The 21,744-nt window shown below is 39.1% G+C and overlaps 1 protein-coding gene across 2 annotated transcripts in view; it reads left to right on the forward strand.

Annotated features, from left to right (window-relative positions):
* Nucleotides 1-21,744, forward strand: part of PPP3CA (protein phosphatase 3 catalytic subunit alpha) — a 330,698-nt gene that overhangs the window by 159,660 nt on the left and 149,294 nt on the right. For both annotated transcript variants that reach the window (XM_005897690.3, XM_005897691.3), the window contains exon 2: nt 12,999-13,199. In XM_005897690.3, the coding sequence (XP_005897752.1) occupies nt 12,999-13,199 (201 nt within the window). The remainder of the gene's footprint in view (nt 1-12,998; nt 13,200-21,744) is intronic.

Consider the following 21,744-nt stretch of genomic DNA (forward strand, 5'->3'; position numbering starts at 1 on the left):
CATGACTGAGGTGACTTAGCAGCAGCAGCAATCCTTCTTATAATTATGTACATACTTTTAGGTCTAAACAAAGCCATTTTTTTCTATTTCTTCTTCTTAAACTACAGATCTTCTTCGACTTATGATAGAATAAATCCATCATTTATTTAATAAATCCAATAAATCAATACTAAGTCAAAAATACGGTAAGTTGAATATTTCGTACATACATCTAATCTACCAAATGTCATAGCCTAGTCTGCTGCTGCTGCTGCTGCTGCTAAGTCACTTCAGTCGTGTCCGACTTTGTGCAACCCCATAGATGGCAGCCCACCAGGCTCCTCTGTCTTTGGGATTCTCCAGGCAAGAATATTGCAGTGGGTTGCCATTTCCTTCTCCAATGCATGCATGCATGCTAAGTTGCTTCAGTCGTGTCTGACTCTGTGTGACCCTATGGACAGCAGCCTACCAGGCTCCTCTGTCCACAGGATTCTCCAGGCAAGAATGCTAGATTGGATTGCCATTTCCTTCTCCTAGCCTAGTCTGCTACTGCTACCGCTAAATCACTTCAGTCGTGTCCGACTCTGTGTGACCCCATAGACGGCAGCCCACCAGGCTCCCCTGTCCCTGGGATTCTCCAGGAAAGAACACTGGAGTGGGTTGCCACTTCCTTCTCCAATGCATGAAAGTGAAAAGTGAAAGTGAAGTCGCTCAGTTGTGTCTGACCCTCAGCGACCCCATGGACTGCAGCCTTCCAGGCTCCTCAGTCCATGGGATTTTCCAGGCAAGAGTACTGGAGTGGGGTGCCATTGCCTTCTCAGCTAGCCTAGTCTAGCCTACCTTAAACATGGTCAGAATTACTTTAGCCTACACTGGGCAAAATCATCTAACATAAAGCCTATTTTTATAATAAAACATTGAATATCTCACATAATTTATTGAATACTGTACTGAAAGAGAAAAACAGAGTGATTGTTAGAGTATCATTAATGCTTGGCTGATTGGGAGCCTGGGTCAAAGAGAGTATTATACTGCGTATCACTACCTGGGGAAAGATCAAAATTCAAAATTAGAAGTACAATTTCTACCAAATGCATATCTTTGGTGTCGTGGTAAAGTTGAAAAATTAAAAATCATATGTTGAACTGCTGTAACTTGGGTACTATCTGTGCTTCTAGTGCCACAGAAATTTTATCCAAATTCTGAGTGAATAAGGAAAAAAGAGGTCATTTTTGCATTCATTCAAAAACATATTGATTGAATATCTATCAAATGCCAGGGCACTGGACTTACACCTTCAGTGGGCCTTGATCATTATCTTTCTACTTAATTATTCTGATTTTTTTTTTGAATAGTGATGATTGATTCATTAAAGGTTGAAATTAGTGTTACCTGTAATTTTGCAATTTGCTTTATAATCCCAGCAATCTATCTCTTTTAGTTATTTGAGAATTTTCTTTATGCACCAAATATGTGCTGCTTAAGAGAGGAAAATCTTTCTTAAGAGTACTTCTTTGTTGAGGAAGGGAATGCAGTCTGTTGCAGCTTTATTATGAAATCTATTCTCCATCGGATAGATTAAGAAATGAATTTTGATTTAAAATAAAAACTGACAAGTACATTTTAAGGATAAATGAAATACATGAAAATTAAGTTTGAGAGGGTACAATTGTGGGTGGTATTCACTAGAGTATTCCAGGTTTTAAATAGATGTGTGAAGATCATGATGTGGGGAGTACATATTTGAGGTACAGAGCATTGGGACCTCCTGTATGCTTCTGTATTATTCATGTGAGTGGGTGGTTCTTAGAAAAGGCAGACCAGAGAACGCGGATGAGAGCTGGTCTGGTCCTCAGAGTGAAGCAACTGGTGTAAGCATTACTAGAACACTGGGCGGCCCAGGGGGCCCGATGGTTCACGACTGAGCCCATGGGGAGTAAGGGGCGCAGAGCGAGAAAGCTGGGCAATTAAGGGCAAACCTGGGAATTTAGCTTCTGCCCTTGGCTCTCTGGAGGGTGACTCTGAGGTGTAAAGTATTTCAATCTTTGCTTCACTGTGGCACACAGATAGAAGGCTACATGCCAAATTCATTATTTTTTAAACAGTTATGCAAAAGTGGTAACATGGTAACATCCTTAAATTGCCACTTAGGATTTACATCATTTGGTATCATTAGGCCATAGATTTGCCATTTCATCAAGATCTTTCAAAGAAGAGAGAGTCTATTCATTACAAAAAGAAAGTATTCTGATGTCTGTAGACACTTATAACTACCGGGGATGGGGACCATGGGTGGGCACATGGGCATAGAAAATGTGTGCGCATCTACAGCTGAGTAATGAACTTGAAAGAATTGTGTGTGGACATAGATTGATTTTTTTTTTTATATTAACTTACAAGTTTAGGATTGAAGATTAAGAGGCACACATTATGTTTTTCAGGTTTGCTATTTTAAATGCACAGATTTCCAAAGTTTACATTTATTAACAAATTTCTAATCAAGTAATTCAACTCCAGTTCAAGTTAAATCCTTCCTTATATTTCATGTCTTAGGCCATGAAGTTGAGAATTTCTGAATGATAAAGTATGTCTGGGGTTAAATAAAGTTTTAGAATCCCTGGATACTTTTCATTCCTAAGGGATAATTATTGTGTTCATAGGGATATGCTCAGTTGGGAGATAAATTCATCTTGTCTTAAAGTGTCTTGTTTGTTTCTTGATTTTTATCTCCTCCTGTGACATATATCTCCAGAGAAAAAGAAAATGTTCAAGGCAAAAAATAAGTAAAAAGCCCTCTATGTAAGTGGATCCAAATGAATGGAATTTAATGCATTGCTGTAAATTTACTAGTCCAGAGATTACTATAAATACCCTTTGGTGAAAATACTGCTGTAGCCATTTCATCTAGTTCTGAAATTCAGTATAGCTGGGGTACCTACTGGTGTAAATGATATGGCTGTCTTTATTTAAAATCAAGATCAAACAAAATTAATCAAACAAAAAAAGATCACTATAGAGTAGACCCTTTTAAAACAATGCATCTTCAATTATATATTAAGACATTTAAAAATATATAATTTAATTTAAATATCTAAAGCATCTAATATTTAATTTAAATTCTGAGTTTAAATATTCAATATCATGTATCAGTACCACTAAATATGATTTTGTTTTTATCTTGTACATGTATAAATATAATTTATTATTGGCCTTACCCACAGGTTAATCACAGAACTTGTACACAGAACTTTTAAATTTTAACTAAAAAATCATATTTCATTTTAGTTTTAACATAATGCTGAGATATTTTGAAAGTTAAAATAAAACTGTTAAGTAATCTTTCATGTTGAATCATTATTGCATAATTTATTATGTAAGCCACTTGCAATTTTTCTAGTAATTAAATGAGCTAAACAAAATATCACAACTTCAAAGGAGTTTTGTGACAGAACAGCCCAGGACCTCATGTGGAGTGAGCTGTGGACCATGTCTTTGAGTCCTCCTATTCAAGAATGTGTAGTGGCTAGAAAATAAGAAAAGCTCTATGTGGAAAGGATAGGGAGTGGCTATATATTAATGGGTATTTTTAAAGGAAAATTATTTTGGAATTCAGACAGTTAAAAGAGCTTCTGATCATTAAGGTGCACATTTTCATTAATTACTGATCCCTTGTTGTTGGAAAATAATTATTTGCATTAATTCATATCTGATCTTTATTGAAGAATTGGCATTTAGTACATTTCAGATTTAGGTTCACAAAGTACTGTGTATAATAATATGTTTTGTAAGTCAGAGAAATAAATTGCTTGTTTTAATAAATATCTCCAGTACCAGAGTGCCCTTTTATTGACATTTTGGGGACGTTACATAAAATACCATTGTGTTGTACGTTATATGCATGTAAACATTCAAGAGAACCAAGTGAGGTGTTCAGTTTGCTAGTGAAATGATCAGTACCTGTGCACTGAATACATTTTAAAGCTCAGGATCTGTGTGGTAGTATTCAGAGAGGATAGGTGAAGAGGTATCTGCTAAGGATAAACAAGGAAAAAAAAACAACAATAAGTTAATAAATTGAAGTTTTATTTATAAACCTAAGTGAAGAATTTTTTGGCTTAAGTGGGGCTGCATGTCTCTCTTTACAAGATTAATAGTCAACCGTACTTGAGATGGGCAAGCATGTTTCAATTTGACAACCGTTGATACCTATAATGGGCTTCCCTGGTGGCTCATTGGTGAAGAATCTTCCTGCCAAACAGGAGAAGCGAGTTTGATCCCTGGATCTGAAAGATCCCCTGGAGAAAGAAATGGCAACCAGCTCCAGTAGTCTTGCCTGGGAAATCCCATATAGACGGAGGAGCCTGACGGACTGCAGTCCACTGGGTCTCAAAAGAGTCAGACGCAATTTAGCGACTAAACAACCACCATCACCATATCTATAATGAAAGCCATAGGCTTTCAAACAAACAAGTGATGAATATCCACAGGAGTAGCACAAGTAGGAACCTAGTAAATACCTTTCTACAGTTTTTCTTAAAGGCCAGCTGTGGTTAATTTTTAAGCTCTCTTTCCCACACAACATGTTCTTTGCATATAGACATTTTGTGCATGGATAATAAATATGTATCCCCGTACTGATAGAATATTTTTAAACCTAGAAGAATGTAGAGCAAACCTAATTGCTCAGTGTTAGAACCCAAAGAAAATTTAGTAAAAAATCACTAGTATTTCCCCATCACTTTGTTTGGGCTTCCCTTTTGGCTCAGCTGGTGAAGAATCTGGCTGCAATGCAGGAGACTTGGGTTCGATCCCTGGGTTGAGAAGATCCCTTGGAGAAGGGAAAGGCTACCTGCTCCAGTATTCTGGCCTGGAGAATTCCATGGACTATATAGTCCATGGGGTCTCAAAGAGTCAGACACGGCTGAGTGACTTTCACTTCAGTCACTCTGTTCAGAAATAGGATCAGACTCCATGTATTAAATTACTGATGATGGAGCTACTTTTGTATATTGCAGCTGGAATACTGTATCTTACAATTAGCGTATTCTGTTTTTTATTACTTACTTTCAAGACAGAGTCATCTAAAGAATTAGATATTTATTCAGTACTTTAGAGAAAAGAAATGTATGACTATAGATAAGGTTTCTAGGAACCCAAGCATAAATTTAAGGTACATAAAGACTTTTTTTTTTCCTTACTGCTTATATCATCTCTCATTTTCTTTAAATTTTGCTCTTAGGTTTTGTGGTTTAACACTTGGCCATCTATCTAAAGCAAAAGCTAATGATTATACTGCATAGCAAGCTCCTTAGAGTCTGGCCCTGCTTGTGTTTGTTTTCCTTCGCTCACTTCTCCCCGACCCTTGTCACTGCATAGCATGGAATACAGTGCATACGCGTGCTAGGTTGCTTCAGTTGTGTCTGATTCTTTGGGACCCTGTGGACTGTAGCCTGCCAGGCTCCTCTGTCCATGGGGATTTCCAGGTAAGAATACTGGAGTGGGTTGCCATTTCCTCCTCCAGGGGATCTTCCCAACCCAGGGATCGAACCCGTGTCTCCTGCATTGGCAGGTAGGTTCTTTACCACTAGCGTCACCTGTGAAGCCCAATACCATGCATAGTAGGTGCTTAAAGACTTAATGGCCAATCGATTGCTTGATTGATATGGTTAGATTAGAATAATAGTTTGTGACATATACCAGTGTCCAGGAGGGAATAAATGGAGTACCCATCTGTGGAGGCCAGGCGAGAGTGTGTTTTAAGTTACGTGTGACGTGTGATCTCCTTAAGCTGTTCTCTTAGCATGTGCTGACGTAAGTGTCTCAGACAGGCCTTGTGCAGACAGTAGCCATGTGAAATATGGGACAGAGTTGCTCCTGGACACATTCTTATTACAGAGAGAGATGAAATAGAGGTCTGCACTTGCAGAGAGACATTGTATCTGCTGCTGCTGATTGACATCGTGGAGCATATGTTTAGGTGGGGGAATTAAACTGCCTGGCGTTTTGTTTGTCTTTACTTAGGATATAGATAGGTCTGGAGTGCACATTAATATTCCTGGGCTTCTGTTAAAAACCTGCCACTGTCCTGACCCTACCCGAGACAAGTTAAATCAGAAGCTCTAGAGGCTGAGCCTGGCATTATTTATTTTTAAAACCAATTCCAACATGCAGTCATTTTTGAGATCGTTTGAAGTTTTGCAGGAACTGAAGTGGAAAGAGGAGAAACAGTGAAGAATATACTTTCCATCACTCACCCTGTTCTCATTTACTTGTTCAGAAGGCTGCATCACTGTTCAATAATAATGGAATATAAACCATTTATGCAATTTAAATATTCTAGTAGTGAAACTGGAGGAGGAAATGGCAGCCCACTCCAGCATTCTTGCCTGGAGAATTCCAGGGACAGAGGAACCTGGTGGGCTGCTGTTCACGGGGTCGCAGAGTCGGACACGACTGAAGCAACTTAACAGCAGCAGCAACAGCAGCAGCAGTAGTGAAATTAAGAAGAGGAAGAGTTTGAAATAATTTTAATGAGACCTATTATGTAGCCCAATAGATCTTCTTATTAAAACATGTAATCAGAATAGGAATGTTGAAAGAGATACTTGACAGTCTTTTCCCCCTTGTATCAAGTGTTCTAAATTCAGGGTGTCTTGTAGCTTCATAGCACTGCTTGGTTTGAACTGACTGCTCTCCAAGCGTTTGGCCATCATGTGGCCAGTCAATTCTATACTGGTCAGAACAGACCTGGAGCTAAAGTGCTGGAAGATAGACCAGGAGACCTAAATGTGGTGTTGGTTTTGCCACTGACTAATCCTGTGACCTTGGACAGTTCACTGTTCCTCTCTGTTGGGCTTCATGTCCTTCATGTTTACTGTGGGGGCTCAGCAGTTGGTCTAAATTGGGAGTTTTCTAATTTTACTCCAGAGAGCCCCACAATTTTATGAGCACACTTTAACAGCCATCATAGGGAAGAAGGGAAACAAACTGTCTGCTTTAGGCTCTTGTTTCTTTTGGATATCCTTACATTTCTGGGCGTCATTTTGTTTGAGGAAACAAACAAAAACTTTAAAGCCAAACCAAGATTTGAAAAATCACTTGGTTCAGTGTTTTCTTATGCCTGTGGTTCTCTCTTGTCAGCATTTGTAAGACTAGTCCAGGAAGAGGTCAGGCAGCAGGTATCCTCCTTTTCCTTCCAGTGACGGGAGGTGTCACCATGACAGTGACTCATGAATATTTCTTGTCAAATTGTAGGAATTCCTTCAGCAGTGGTCACAGTGGCTCAGAGTTGAGAAACAGAAAGTCAGGTACCTGGGTCTACCACAGAGTGATATGGACCACCTGTGGCTACTGAGGCAACTGCGTAGTTGTATAAAACTGACCTCTAGCCCAACTCTCAGGGGACCGTGACTCTGAGGTGTGGTCCACATAGTCAGCCAGAACCCAGGGCTAGGAATACTCTGGCTACAGGCTTTTTGGACTTGTGATGAGTTTCTCTACTGGTGAATGCCTAATCGACAAGACCTTCAATAATTGTTATATAGATGCCATTATTGATGCATGTGACTTTGGTTCCTAGACTTTTCACCTTCCTCCCTATCAGATAGCAAGGCTTCCCTGGTGGCACTAGTGGTAAAGAATCTGCCTGCCAATGCAGGAGACGCAGGTGTGATACCTGGGCTGGGAAGTGACAACCCACTCCCGTGTTCTTGCCTTTGACAGAGGATCCTGGCAGGCTACAGTCCATGGGGTTGCAAAGAGTTGAGCACAACCGAGAGCACACATGGACACACATACTCCATCAGATAGATGAGCACTCTGGTGGGACCAGCTAATAGGAAAGAGGCAATATCATGTCCTATCCGTTGGAAATGAGTCTTTGACAGATTTCCACAGTCGGTGACATGGGAACACAATCCTAGTCCAGCATGTCGTAATTTGTGGCAGGAATCAGTCAAGGACTTACATGTCCCATATTTTAGCCATGTTGCTTTTATTTGACAACAATAACAAAAAAGACACCTAATGGGAATTATGAAATAGGGAAAGCTGAGAAGGTTTCTGGTTATTTTTAGGATGCTTCTAAGAAGTCTTTGGTGACACCATATTCTTAACAGGCAATTTTGAGAAAATTGTTTTGGAGTCAGCCCAAACATCAACAGTTATTTCAGAATTTTTATTAGCATGCACAAACTTAATTCTTCCAACCTTGGCCTGCTCGTCTATCAGTGAAAGCAGCTTGTGGTCATACTCAAAGGAAAGGAGGGAAGGGGTAATCCCATTTTGTTGTATCAAGTGTTGTTGTTCAGTCTCTAAGTCATGTCTGATTCCTTGCAACCCCATGGACTGCAAAGGCTTCCCTGTCCTTCACCATCTCCCAGATCTTGCTCAAACTCATGTCCATTGAGTCATGGTTGAATGATGCCATCCAACCATCTTATTCTCTGTCATCCCCTTCTCCTCCAGCCCTTGGTCTTTCCCAGCATCAGAGTATTTTCCAATGAATAGGCTCTCCACATCAGATGGCCAAAGTATTGGAGCTTCAACTTCAGCATCAGTCCTTCCAATGAATATTCAAGGTTGATTTCCTTTAGGATTCACTGGTTTGGTCTCCTTGCTGTCCATGGGACTCTCAAGAATTTTCTTCAGCACGACCCTTCAAAAGCATCAATTCTTTGGCATTCAGCCTTCTTTATGGTCCATCTCTCACATCTATACATGACTACTGGAAACACCGTAGCTTTGACTATAAAGACCTTTGTCAGCGAAGTAATGTCTCTGCTTTTTAATATGCTGTCTAGGTTTGTCATAGCTTTCCTTCCAAGGAGCAAGTGTCTTTTAATTTCATGGCTGCAGTCACTGTCTGCAGTGATTTTGGATCCCAAAGAAAATACAGTGAGTTAATGGAAGAAATGTTTTCTAAACACAGTGGACTGTTTAGTCCACAAAGTTTTTGTTCAGTATTTGGCACAGGTCTGTTTGTAGGATGCTGAGTAAGAAGAGAAAGCAAATAAATGTGACCTTTGTATGGCTGATATTTTCTTTATGAAGCCAAAAGGTGCACAAATACACAAATATTAGCCCACTCTTAGTTTTGTCCTAGAGAACTTCTCTCTGGCTGACCACATCTTGGTTCCCTGCAGGCATTGCCATCTGTTTAGCTAGTTAAGGAGCCCATCCTATCAGTGTCTGTATCATTTGGTTGGAAATAGAGACCTTTGATTGGCCTTTTCCCTCTTTTTTCTCACTGCTGTGTATTTGGAACCATTTCCAGTATCTCAATGCAGGTGGCTTTACCTTCGCCAGTTACCTTAGGAATAGCAGTTACTGGCAGGTAAGAGATGCAATGAAAGGTGGGAGCATCTGTTATTGCAGTGATCTTGGCCTTGAGAGAACCTAGCGACTTGGAGAAAGTCTAATTCATGAAGGTCACACCCTACCTGGGGTGCTCTCCTTTTGCCTCTCACCTTCTTAAATGCTTCGGCTCTTTTTAACCTTTGACCCCTTTAATAAGGCCACTAGTGCGTGGTGGTGCCAATGGTGAAGAATCTGCCTGCAGTGCAGGAGACGCAAGAGACATGGGTTGGATCCCTGGGTCGGGAAGACCCCTGGAGTAGGAAATGGCAAATCACTCCAGTATTCTTGCCTGGAGAATGCCATCAACAGAGGACCTGGGGGCCTACAGTCCACAGGGCTGCAAAGAGTCAGACACGACCGAGCAGCTGAACACATAGCACAGTGTGTGTGACAGAGACCCAGTGCCTAACAATAAATCAGCCTCCTTCCCTCGTATGTTCCTGTGTTTCTTGCCTGACAGTTTTGCAGAGTCACTTAAACCTTGACAGTCATCCAGTTCATACCTTAGAAACTCTCTAAGGGGGAAAAAAGTCAACTCATGGTCTTACCCCAAGTGTCCTTTTGAAGTTTCCTCATTTCTACCCCTATGATACCTCTGGGGAATTTTGAGTAGCTACCAGGTAAGGTGTTTTCTAATTTCAAACCTAATATAAAGACCCAGGTAAAGAAATGTGGCCACTGAAATGTTTGCACATTTTGTTAGGCAAGAAAAGAAGGCAGGGCAAAGAAAATGAACAAAATACTCCCCAAGTGCCAGAAGTCTAATGACTTCATTTTTTTCTTTTTTCTCCTCTTCATTTAATTCTTGAACTTTGTTTTTCTTTATTTTATACTATACTTTGATGTTATGGTATGTGATTAACAGGTCTTTTATTTGTGGTAAATTAGAGCAAGCAATTAGAATAGTAAATATGCAGTATTCAGTACACAATAAAAATTAAAGAAATTCAAAACCTGTATAAAACAAAACACTGGAGAAAAAAATCATACAACTTAAGAGATATAGTGGGAAAGCCCTCTGCTCTTTGGATTATAGTTTGTACTCTGTACCCAACAGGACTTACCACACTTACCAAAATAATACAGACATTTTAGTAATGGGTGTATTTAAGAAGGTTATAAATATTGGTTTTTACAGCACTATAACTAGAAGATCCCCTGGAGGAGGGCATGGCAAACCACTCCACTATTCTTGCCTGGGGAATCCGCATGGACAGAGTAGCCTGGAGGGCTACAGTCCATGGGGTTGCAAAGAGTCGGACACAACTGAGCGACTAAGCACAGCACACATAACTATATAGACATTGTTCACAGCACAGCCAAATAGTATACTAGACTTGTGATTCCTTTTCTGTGTGCATTTTGTCTTTTATTTCACCTTTTGCTTTTGTATTATATACCTGTTCTACTATAAGCTATTCCAAATAATTTTTGAAAATAAAAGTAGTCTGTATAAGAAATATCTCTCAGGATTCATTGGAATTTCTATTCTAGAAAGTGGTTTACTCATCACTTTTTAATTATGAAGCACTGTCTTAAGTACGTTCTGGGAAGCAGTGTGGTGAAGCTGTTAACACAAGTATTCTGGCATCAGACTGCCAGAGTTTATGCTCAGTGGGTCTACATATAAATCACTAGGTGATTATCTTGGGCAAGGTGTTTAAGATTTTTGTCTCAAGTTTCTCCCCCAGAGTAATGTTATTGGGACCAAATAAGTTTATATATAAACACTTGTACTTATGGCTTACTCATCTTACAGCTTTATTGTTGTGTCTGACTTTATTAACCAAACAATGCCTGGCATAAAATAAAACACTCTATAATTGTTAGCTACTACTGTTACTATTTACTTTAGTTATTATAAAAGTCCTCAGATAGATATAATCCCCAGTTTACAGGTGAGGTCGTTGTTGCTGTTCAGTTGCTAGGTTGTGTCCAACTTTTTGTGACCCCATGGACTGCAGCACACCAGGCTTCCCTGTCCTTCACTAACTCCCGGAGTTTGCTCAAATTCATGTCCACTGAGTCGGTATGCCTTAACTGAAGACAAAGGAGGTTATTTAGCTTTCCAGGGTCACGTAGCTGGTGAGGGCTCTGTGCCAAGGTTTGCACCCGCATTCATCTGACCATGAAAGCCCTACACATGCCGCTGCCACTTCATCCTGGTAGCACAGTTCAATAGATATGCTTGGATTGTTAGGAAAACCAAGCTTGCATCCATTAGTACATGTTCATTTCCTGATTTTCCTTCTCTCTTAAGTAGTTGTAATTTCTCCTGGATAACAAATCTGTGCTGTTAGATTGCACACAATGTCTTGGCATAGGTCTACTATAAATCTTGCTTCTTTGAGAAACACTCTTAAGAGGTAAGTGGCCTACATTTAATCCATACGTTAAGAGAGGAGCTTCATATGGAGTTCTTATGCATATGGCATAATGCACATGGCAGGTGAAAGTTAATATGAAACAGTGTTGGTGCTTTTTCCAGATATTTCTGATAGGTCTGAGTTATCCTGTAAAGGAATCCTTGTGTAAAATAAAGAAATAATGAGTTTCCCCCACTGAAGGACTTATTTGCCATTTATTAACCTTTATAATACGATCTCTGATCCATACCTTTGGATGTCCTGGCACATTGTAGGAATTTAGTGACTATCCTCTGGCTAAATGAGTGAATGAATGTATTCAGAGATGTGAACAATGACAGTAGCTGCAAGAGACTGTCTCACTGTTAAAAAGGCAGGTGCATGGTTGGAAGAGAGTATGTTTGGCTCTAAATCTGAGAATAAGTGGGATCTGACATTACATCATGTGGCTTCCCTGGTGGCTCAGACGGTAAAGAATCTGGAAGACACAGGTTTGATGCCTGGAGAAGGGAATGGCAACCCACTCCAGTATTCTTGCCTGGAGAATTCTATGGACAGAGAAGCCTGGAGGACTATGCCTCTAACACTTTCTGGGGGCTTCTCTGGAGGCTCAGATGGTAAAGAATCTGCCTACAATGCAGAAGACCTGGGTTCAACCTCTGTTCCTAAATGCCAGTGTCTCTTTTCCATGTGGTACTGTCCTCCTGCTGTTCAAGAGTTTCCTTTCATACATGCACATACAAGTCCTGGTTTTCTGTTTGGTATTCGGTGTGTTTCTGCATTTTCAGTCTCAGATTCTTGCTCTCTCCTTAAACAGTGAGTCAGTCCGTTTACTCAGGGATGTGACTCCCACTGGTTGGAAATCTGGTCTGGCAGGCTGTTTCTCATTCCTCTATCCCAGTGGAGGAGCCTGCTTTTTAGTGGAGAAACATCTTTACCTGAGTCAAAATTGAATGGATGCTTGGATAGTAAGTCTTTTCTTTTGCTTTTCTTCTGCTGTTTTGCCTAACAAACAAGTAACTCTTGTTTTTGTTATTCACTCAATCAGTAGCTTTTAGATGAATGAGCTAGGTACTGGATGAATAAGAACTACACATTTCCTTTCAGCAGTCACATTACATCTTGAATTGAGGAAGGCAGTCTTTAGTTCTTGATAGCCCTGGATCATATTTTGATATGAACTTTAAAAATGCTCCAATAGGTGGTGAGTGATAGGGATAGATATTTGGTAGCTATTATTACATCTTCTGTTGTTGAGTTTCAATTAATATGATCCTTTTATTTCTTCTCTTTCAGCTGTCCCATTTCCTCCAAGTCACCGGCTTACGGCAAAAGAAGTGTTTGATAATGATGGGAAACCTCGTGTGGATATCTTAAAGGCACATCTCATGAAGGAGGGCAGGCTCGAAGAGACTGTCGCATTGAGAATAATAACAGAGGGGGCTTCAATTCTTCGACAGGAAAAAAACTTGCTGGATATTGATGCTCCAGTCACAGGTAAGGCCTGAGGATGAAGGCTGTCCACTTGGAACCCACACTTGCAGTTTATAACTTCAAATCAAAAGTCTTAGATACCACTGAGTCTTCAAAGACCATCATCTTGCTCGTTTACCGCCAAATCTGTACATTAGGAACTAAAGATTTTATACATATGTAAAATGTTTTTATTTTCATGTATTAAATAGCCATATGATGTGATGCTCTATAGACTAGTGTACAGCTTAGAGGTGATGGAGGTGTTCTGAAGTAAAATCTTAACTAAGTGATATTTTGTTAGTAGAACACTAACTGTCATGAAGAATCCAAGGTATTCATTGGGAAAGATCAGACAAAGCATAGGGATATTTCCACAGTGGTTACGTGCTAAGTTAGAGCAGTAGTTCGTCTTAGACTAGCATCACTGTCGTCATCACCTGGAAACTTATTAAACATACCATCTCAGCCCCCACCCCAGAACCATACTGCTCTAGATTTTTAGGGTGAAACCTAACAACCTGTTTCATCAAGTCATGTAGGTGCCCCTGATGCACATTAAAGTTTGAGAACCACTGAACTTGAGGAAGAGGACCAGATTTCTCTCCTTCCTATAGCATTCTGTGCCTAGAAAATATGCCTGTTTTTTGAATGGTTTTTGTTCTTTCACTCCTTAAGAGCAGATTCATACTTTGCATAAGTGGAACTTCTCTCAGACCATAATAACTAAATCTTGTCAAAAAGTTTAGTATGGTATAGAGGGTCAGTTAGTGGAGACTTTTCAGCTATACTTTGTGAAGTTTGCTAAATTTTCAGGTATTTGTTTTTAGAGAAGCTCAAAAGCATGTATTTTCTCCTTAACTATTATTCTGGCAAAGGGAAAAATTTAAACATAGGAGTTTATCCTTTTATAAATAAAAAGGATTTTTGAAATATATATACAACTGATTGCTTCTTTCTTCAAAACCTTCATATATTTTTAATATTACTGGCCTTGAAATATATTTTTGAAGGTGACTGCTTGGAGCAAGATAAGCGCTCTTGAATATCAGACTACCTTCTTTGATCGTAATACCTCTGAATGTTCCTATTCCAAAGAAATTGACATATACATTTTGTTTTGGGTTAGCCATAATATTTCTCTTATTTGTAATTCAAAATAATAATGAATGTGTTTGGGGCCAGGTAGCAGTCAGTGTTGGATCAGTGGTGAATAAACCAAGCTATATACTTACCTTGTGTGCATGACAATGATCCCCATTTTCCATGTGTTAAAATGCAGTCATGCCTTATTATCTTTGACTTACAGACACTGTGGACATATAAGAACAAAACAAATATGAATATGCTTTACTTTCTTAGATAATAAAATATGAGAAAATTTTAACATCTAAATAGTAGCATGGAATCCATCAGCAAAGAAACTACCTTAAAAAACTGTATATTCCACCAATAAATAGATGGCAAAATAGTAGCTTTAAATGATCTCTGTATCATTTGGATTATTTGGTTTTTGTAAGAATGAATGGCTTAATATTTTATTATGATATAATATGATAAATAGTATATGTTATAATATCATGATTTTTTTCTCCATTTCACGTGATAATGTGTGACCTCCAATGAAGGTCATGTTAGACCTTCATGTTAGACCTCAATGAAGAATTCATGTTAGACTCACTTATGAGCCAGTAGGTGTTAATGAAGGTGGTAATTATAACTAAAAGAAAACATGTGAAATAAGCATTTAAGGGGATGTATTTTCTTGGATGCACTCAGCTCATCTATTTGATGAGGCTCTGTCTTAAGAGAACACATAGCATTCTGTAAAAGTTAAATTTGTGATGTTTTATCCCTGAACCTTTCTGGGGTCTGTTGACTAACTGCCCTCATGCTCAGTAGAGGTTGGGCGTCATTCTTTCTAGAGAGATAGCAGCTGTCACTTTGGCAAATTTCAGAACATAGATATGAAGAGACTTTAGAAATCAGGACTCGATGATGTATAACTTTCCCTGGGGGAGAAAAAATACAAAGTCTTTTAAATAGTGACAGAAGTAGCTATGGAGACATCACAAAATATGTATCACTAGTGAAATATAACCCAAGCAGGAAAAACCCTTTCACTAGAGAAGTGTTTTATTTCTTGGTGAAGGCATGATTCTAAGGTAGAAGATTCCATTGCAGTGATATCTTTCCCCCTTTTCTATAAAGATATGGAATAAAAGTAGTAGGGGTGATTTATTTTAATATTTCCATTAAAAGGGGGGGAGGGAAACTTCTTTTGCATATAGTTTACCAGAAAGCTAAATTCATAGCTTTGCATTCCCACCCATGAGCTTGCAAGCTGAAACACAGGACTGCAAAGTAAAATCAGGGTATACTGATTGGAGAAAATTACTGTGCCTTTGTATTTCAAGATACTTCTTAGAATTTATTTGTAACATTTTATGATACATGATTTTATTCTGAGATTTTATTTCATCTGGACAGCTGAACATGCAGCTAAATTTTTATTTTTAGAATGTTTATTATTTGAATAACTGAATCAATAAAGTTATACTTTACTGACACTGGGTTATGCAGTAAAAGGCATAGTTTATCCTTCCAAATCTTCAGGGTAGTGAATTCTTTATATAGTTCAGAGTTCCACACTTAAGTAAAATGGAGACCTTAAGAAACAATTCAGAGGAGAAAGTAGAAGAGGAAGAAGTAGAAGAGGAGAGGGAGAAAAAAGAAAATATTAGAGTTTATAAATAAGAATCTGTGAAAAAAGATTAAAGGGAAAGAATCAAGGACTTAGCAGAGAAGCAAGGACTTCTAATGTAGGGAGGAAAGGCCTGAAGCCTGACCATGTGGTGGTTTTCAAGTGGTATTAGAAATAGTCTCTCACACATGTCAGATTCCTAAAATGTAAGGTGAGTGGTGTGGGTAGGAACTGACCAGTAACTTTCTTTTTTGGAATTCAACTTGAACTGGAGCAGGTACGTAACATCACAAAACTAAACAAATGGCAAATATTTTATAATTATGCACAAAATCCACTCCCCAGCTTTCCCTCTTCTTTTCTCTTACTTTTTATTAATAAAAAACATTTCACTCTTAGATGTTTAAAGAAGAGTTGTGCTAACATCCATGCATGGTTTGCTCCCACTTAAAGAAAAATCCAGATATTAGTGTCCTGTTAATTTGAAATCTGGACTCTATTTCATTCCTTTAGCATTTTTTTCATGTTTAAATTTACAAAGCTGTCCAACTTCCCATATTCCCTCCACTTCAATTGTTTTTTAAGTGGTAAAAAGTTTATGTTCATTTAGGATTTTTTTCCTTTAAAATTCTGTACTTTTGATTTTGGAGAAAGACCGGGAAACTGCTTAGTCCCAACCTGGCTCCTCCCATGTGTCCCCTGGGGAAGGAGATAAAGCTCTGTGTACCTTACCCTCCTGAAGCATAGATTTAGATAAGCCAGGAACCATTGCCATGGGAGTAGAGATGAGGATTAGTTATGGGTCCCCAATCAAAACAAGGGAGGTATGAGTCACATTTTGCTCTTTCCTCTAAACTCACTTGCTTGATTGGAATGATGGCTGTTTCAGAGATTTAATTTGAAGTATGTGTTTCTATATTGGAGGCAATTTTGTGAAGGAAAGTATTTTCCTTCTTTTTGAATCTTTCTTTTTTTTTAAATTGAGTTGAAGTTTTCTGTGTTCCCTTGCAGACATACAAATGGATCATTAAAAAATGTGGCTAAATATCTGTGTGGCAATTTGTTATGAGCTGAATGTGTCCCCACAATAGTCATATGTTGAAGCCCTAATCCTCTTTGTGATGTTTTTGAAGGTGGCATCTTTGGGAAGTAATTGTGCTTAGATGAGTTCTGGGGGTGGACCTGTATGATGGTGTTAGTGCCCTGATGAGACGTGCATGAGATGAGAGCCTTCTCTCTTTCCTCTATGTGGGGGTGCAGTAGAAAGGTGGCCATCTGCAAACCAGCAATAGAGCCCTTACCAAGCACTGAATATGCTAGCACCTTGATCTTGGACTGTCTAGCCTCCAGAACTGTGAGAAATCAGTGTTTGTTGTTTCAGCCACCCAGTCAAACATATTTTGTAATAGTAGCCAAACTAAGATACAACCCATTTGGGAATTCAATTTACCAAACATTTACCTGGTACAGGTTGTATGTGTTATATACAGGTGAGTAAGGCCTGGTTTCTGCTCTCCCAGTGGTCAGAATATAAGAAAACTGAAGCAGTTTTGGCAGGCTAGGAGAATTGGATCTGATTTTGACTACGGGGCCTTTCAAAAATGGTAGTTCACATTGATCTTAAAATGTTTGTTCTGAGCAGACACAACAAACAGCATATTAAAGACACTGATATTTTTCGTAAAGTGGGAAGGCATGATCGTGGAGGTTTGCTGTCGGTAGACAAGGTCTCAGAAGGGTGTGAGGGGAAAGGGTAGGGGGTGAAGCTGAAATTGGATGGTCAGGGTCAGATATTAATCTCTTGTGAGCAGCACTCAAACATCTGGTTACTGTTCTTCAGGCACTGGGGAGTGGAGAGGGTCTTGGAGAAGGGGGGTTACACAATCAAGTCTGTGGCTAGAATCCTGAATGAGATGAGTAGAGCGAGTGGGGAGGAGCTCTTGGGAGAGTTGTTGATCAAGAACCTTTCATCCTTGATCTGGGTGTCCCAGCAATGATTTTGGCAGGCTAGGAGAATTGGATCTGATTTTGACTACGGGGCCTTTCAAAAATGATAGTTCACATTGATCTTAAAATGTTTGATTAATTTTTACCTAATCAGTATCCATTAAAGACTTCTTGAATATGGTACGATGATTTACGCAGGAATCCAATTTATTACATCTCGCCTTCAAGTTCTCATATTTTCCTGTTTTTCTCTTTGACTTAGCAGAGAACATTTCCCTCATTTATAAAGCAGACGCAGACCAGGAGCTTGGGTCTTTGAAAGAAAATGATTTAGAACTCATTTTCTGCTCTCTGGGCCGAGGGGACCGGCCAGCATCAGCTGGGCAAACTGCTAATCTCTCTGGTCTGTCTGTTTCCTGCAGGGGGGGATTTGTCCCTAGGGCAGCAAAGGATTCCCTCGGTGGCTGTGCCTGCCATTTAGCATGTCAGGCAGTTGCCAGGAGAACCCTCTGGCTTTGTTCCTGGATGTGAGAATGAACCAGTGGCCAAGTTTAAGGTCATGGCATTCCTTCCCTTACAGCAGCTGACGTCAATTAGGAGAATTCCCCGTGCCTTTCCTCTGGGGAGAGTGAAGTAGGGGGTAGGAATCCAGTGTCTTTTGAGAACTAAAAGATCAGTGTTTATTCTCTTTATACTATCATTTGTCACTATCAACGCAACATGGCCTTAGTTTATATAAGGATAAAATATTACTTCTGGGGCATTTTGCCCACTTGTGATTTCAGTGGCCAAATCTTTAGGGCCTGCCCTGCAGCCAGAGGCCTATTTTGGTACCCGGCCCACTGCTGGCAGGTCAGCACATTTCAGGCTCAGCCTGTGGCAGCAGCACCTCAATTTTTTGATGTTTGTATTCCCCTTAATTTGGGCCCTTGACTTAAAAAAATTTTTTTTTTAAAGATGATGTTAAAAGGATAAACGGTCACTGCATGAGCGTGTCCTTTTCCCTGGTTTGTTTTCCTCCCTTGTTTTGCAAGGTTGGTCTTAGGAAACCCATCTTACAAATGAGAGAAGGGAGTCTCAGTTTACATCTGAGTTTCTTAAACTTGAACGTGGATCAGAATCTCCTGGAAGGCTTTATGGAACACAGATTGCTGAGTCTCACCTCCAGACTTTCTGATTTAGTATCTGGAGTTGTTGTTGTTTAGTCACTAAGTTGTGTCATACTTTTGAGACCCCCATGAGCTCTAAGCCTCCAGGCTCCTCTGTCTATGGGATTTCCCAGGCAAGAAACTGGAGTGGGTTGCCATTCCCTCCTCCAGGGGATCTTCCCCACCCAGCGATTGAACCTGCATCTCTTGCATTGCAGGCAGATTCTGTACCACTGAGTCGCGGGAAGCCAGTTCTGGATTAGGGCCTGATAATTTGAATATCTGACAGGTTCCCAGACCATGATGACCTCCTTGATCTGGGACCCCTCTGTGGGAACCACTGATTTAAGTATTGACTTGAAGTCTCATAGCTAGTAAGCTGAAGACCTTGTTATGCACAAGCATCTATCAACGTGACTCATGCCAAGCTATTACACTCTATTCTATACAGTATTCTACCTCTGAAAAAAATGAAGCATTTCAGTTCATTTGACTGGAATTTGTCCTTGCTCATTACTGCAGAAAACATATTAATTCTAAGCTTGCTGTTCAAGGTTCTCAAGAAATAGGAGGAATACATTATTTTGACTCAATTATAATTTATTATATTTCAAATTAAAAATTAGAATAACGTAAGGGTCAGGACCAAACAATAGTGTTAGTATGGTTGGGGCCCAGCACTTATATAGTTTTTCCCAGTGAAAAACTTTGTAGTGCTTATCTTTACACGCTCTTTGAGAGCTGACTGTAGAAAGTTACTGCCGGGTCTGCTTTTAAACGAAAATGAAGGAAAACTGGAATCAAAAGCATCTGTAAGTGAATTGTGTGGTAATGAATATAGTATTATTTACCATCTGAGCCACCAGAGTATTAAGAATAGTTGAGCCTTAGGAATTCAGCATTTGGGTGCAGTGTACAAGTCAGTAATAATCTGTTAACATCAGTAGACATATAGCACCATCCAGAAGAAGCATTTGATAGTTACTACAATTGCAGCATGATTACATGTAGAGATACTTTTCTTTAAGACACAGTGCACCCTGTTCGTTTTCAGTTTGCCATGAGTCAGTGTGTTTCACAAATAGTAACCTAAGTACTGTTTGTTAAGGCAGTGCCTGTAGTTGTTTCCATAGGAAGATAAAAATCCCTAAGCTATTGCGCTTAAAATCTGACAGTGATCACTTGCAATGATAATACTCTGATGGTTTTGGAGAAGGTTGAAATATATTATTATCAATACTACTGTGACTTTAAGAGAAGTAGTGAGTTTTTTAAAAATATTTAAAAAATTTTTTGACTTAATTTTATATGGGGTATATTTGATTAACATTGTTGTGTTTCTTTCAGGTGTACAGCAAAGTGATTCAGTGATACTTATACATGCCTCTATTCTTTTTCAATGTCTTTTCCCATTTAGGTTGTTACATAATACTGAGCAGAAATCCCTGTGCTATACAATAGGTCCTTGTTGGTTATCCATTTTTTTTTTTTTTGTAACAGTGTGTACATGTCAATACCAGACTCTAACTGTCCCTCTTCCCCTCCCTTCACCTTTGGTAACCATAAGTTTGTTTTCTTAATTCTGTGAGTCTGTGAGAAGTAATGTTTCAAACAACACTGAAAGACTTCCAGGGAAGGAAAGAGCATTTTGGATACCTTGAAAGAAAACTAGACATACTCCCCTGTGTCTACAGGAAATGCAGATTATATTCGTGTTTCCAGCTTATCTCACATTCCATTTTCTCCTTGAAGTATCCCTATTAATTTTAGATTCCAATGATTTTATTTTTTTGTGATCCAGTTATGTTTACAGGCTCTTACTGGACATTCCCACATACTGGCCACAGACTTGTACTGGGCTGTAACAAAGTTTTCTCTGGTCCAGAGTGAAATTGTCTTTTTTCATTTTAGTGAGAATGCTTTTTTTATGTACCTGAAGCTATGGTGATGATAGGTAGTAATTGTTTTTTATATATTCCATTGGGGTTGGAAGTTAATGAGTTATTTTTACTACGAGGCTGACATTTGTTAGGTTCTTGTTTTTTCCACTCACTATTATAAACACTGTACTTTTTAACTCTGAGTTTTCACACAATCCTATGAAGGAAGTGCTGTGATCAGCTCAGTTTCACAGTGAGGAAACTGGATCTCAGTGAACTTGAGTATGGTATCTAAGGTTATTGATCTAGAAAGTCCTAGAACTAGTATTAAAACCCAGGCAGTTCAATAGCATCTATTCCTATTTTATTTGGGTTAGAAATTAATTTTATGGGTTCATGAAATGATTAAACTTGGGAGTAACCATATAGCGTGGCATTTAACTAGAGCTGACCCTTGTTTAACTAGGGGTTGAAGGGTGCTGATCCTTTATAGGGTTGAAAATGCACATATAACTTACAGTTGGCCCCCAATATACATGAGGCTTTGCACCCACAAAGTCAACCAACCTCCAGTACTGTACTATTTCCTATTGAAAAAGAAAGAATCCTCAAGGTTCAAACCTGTTTTGCTCAAGGGTCAGACCTGTATGTTGTACTGAATTTTTTTTTTGTTGTTTCAGGCTATTATCCTATTAAATGTTAACATCTGAGACCATGGGTTTTATGTTACGGTTCTGTGAATATTCCTCTGTTTCACATTGATTTTAATGTAAATACAGTGCTGATTTGCACACGGTGAATTATGTGTGTATAATGGAAATGCACGGGAACCTTTTAAGCAGAGTATGTATGTATTTATGCATATGTATGAATGTGTATGTTTCTAGGTT

This window comes from Bos mutus, chromosome 6 (assembly GCF_027580195.1).
Source record: "Bos mutus isolate GX-2022 chromosome 6, NWIPB_WYAK_1.1, whole genome shotgun sequence".
In the NCBI taxonomy this organism is placed as follows: Eukaryota; Metazoa; Chordata; class Mammalia; order Artiodactyla; family Bovidae; genus Bos; species Bos mutus.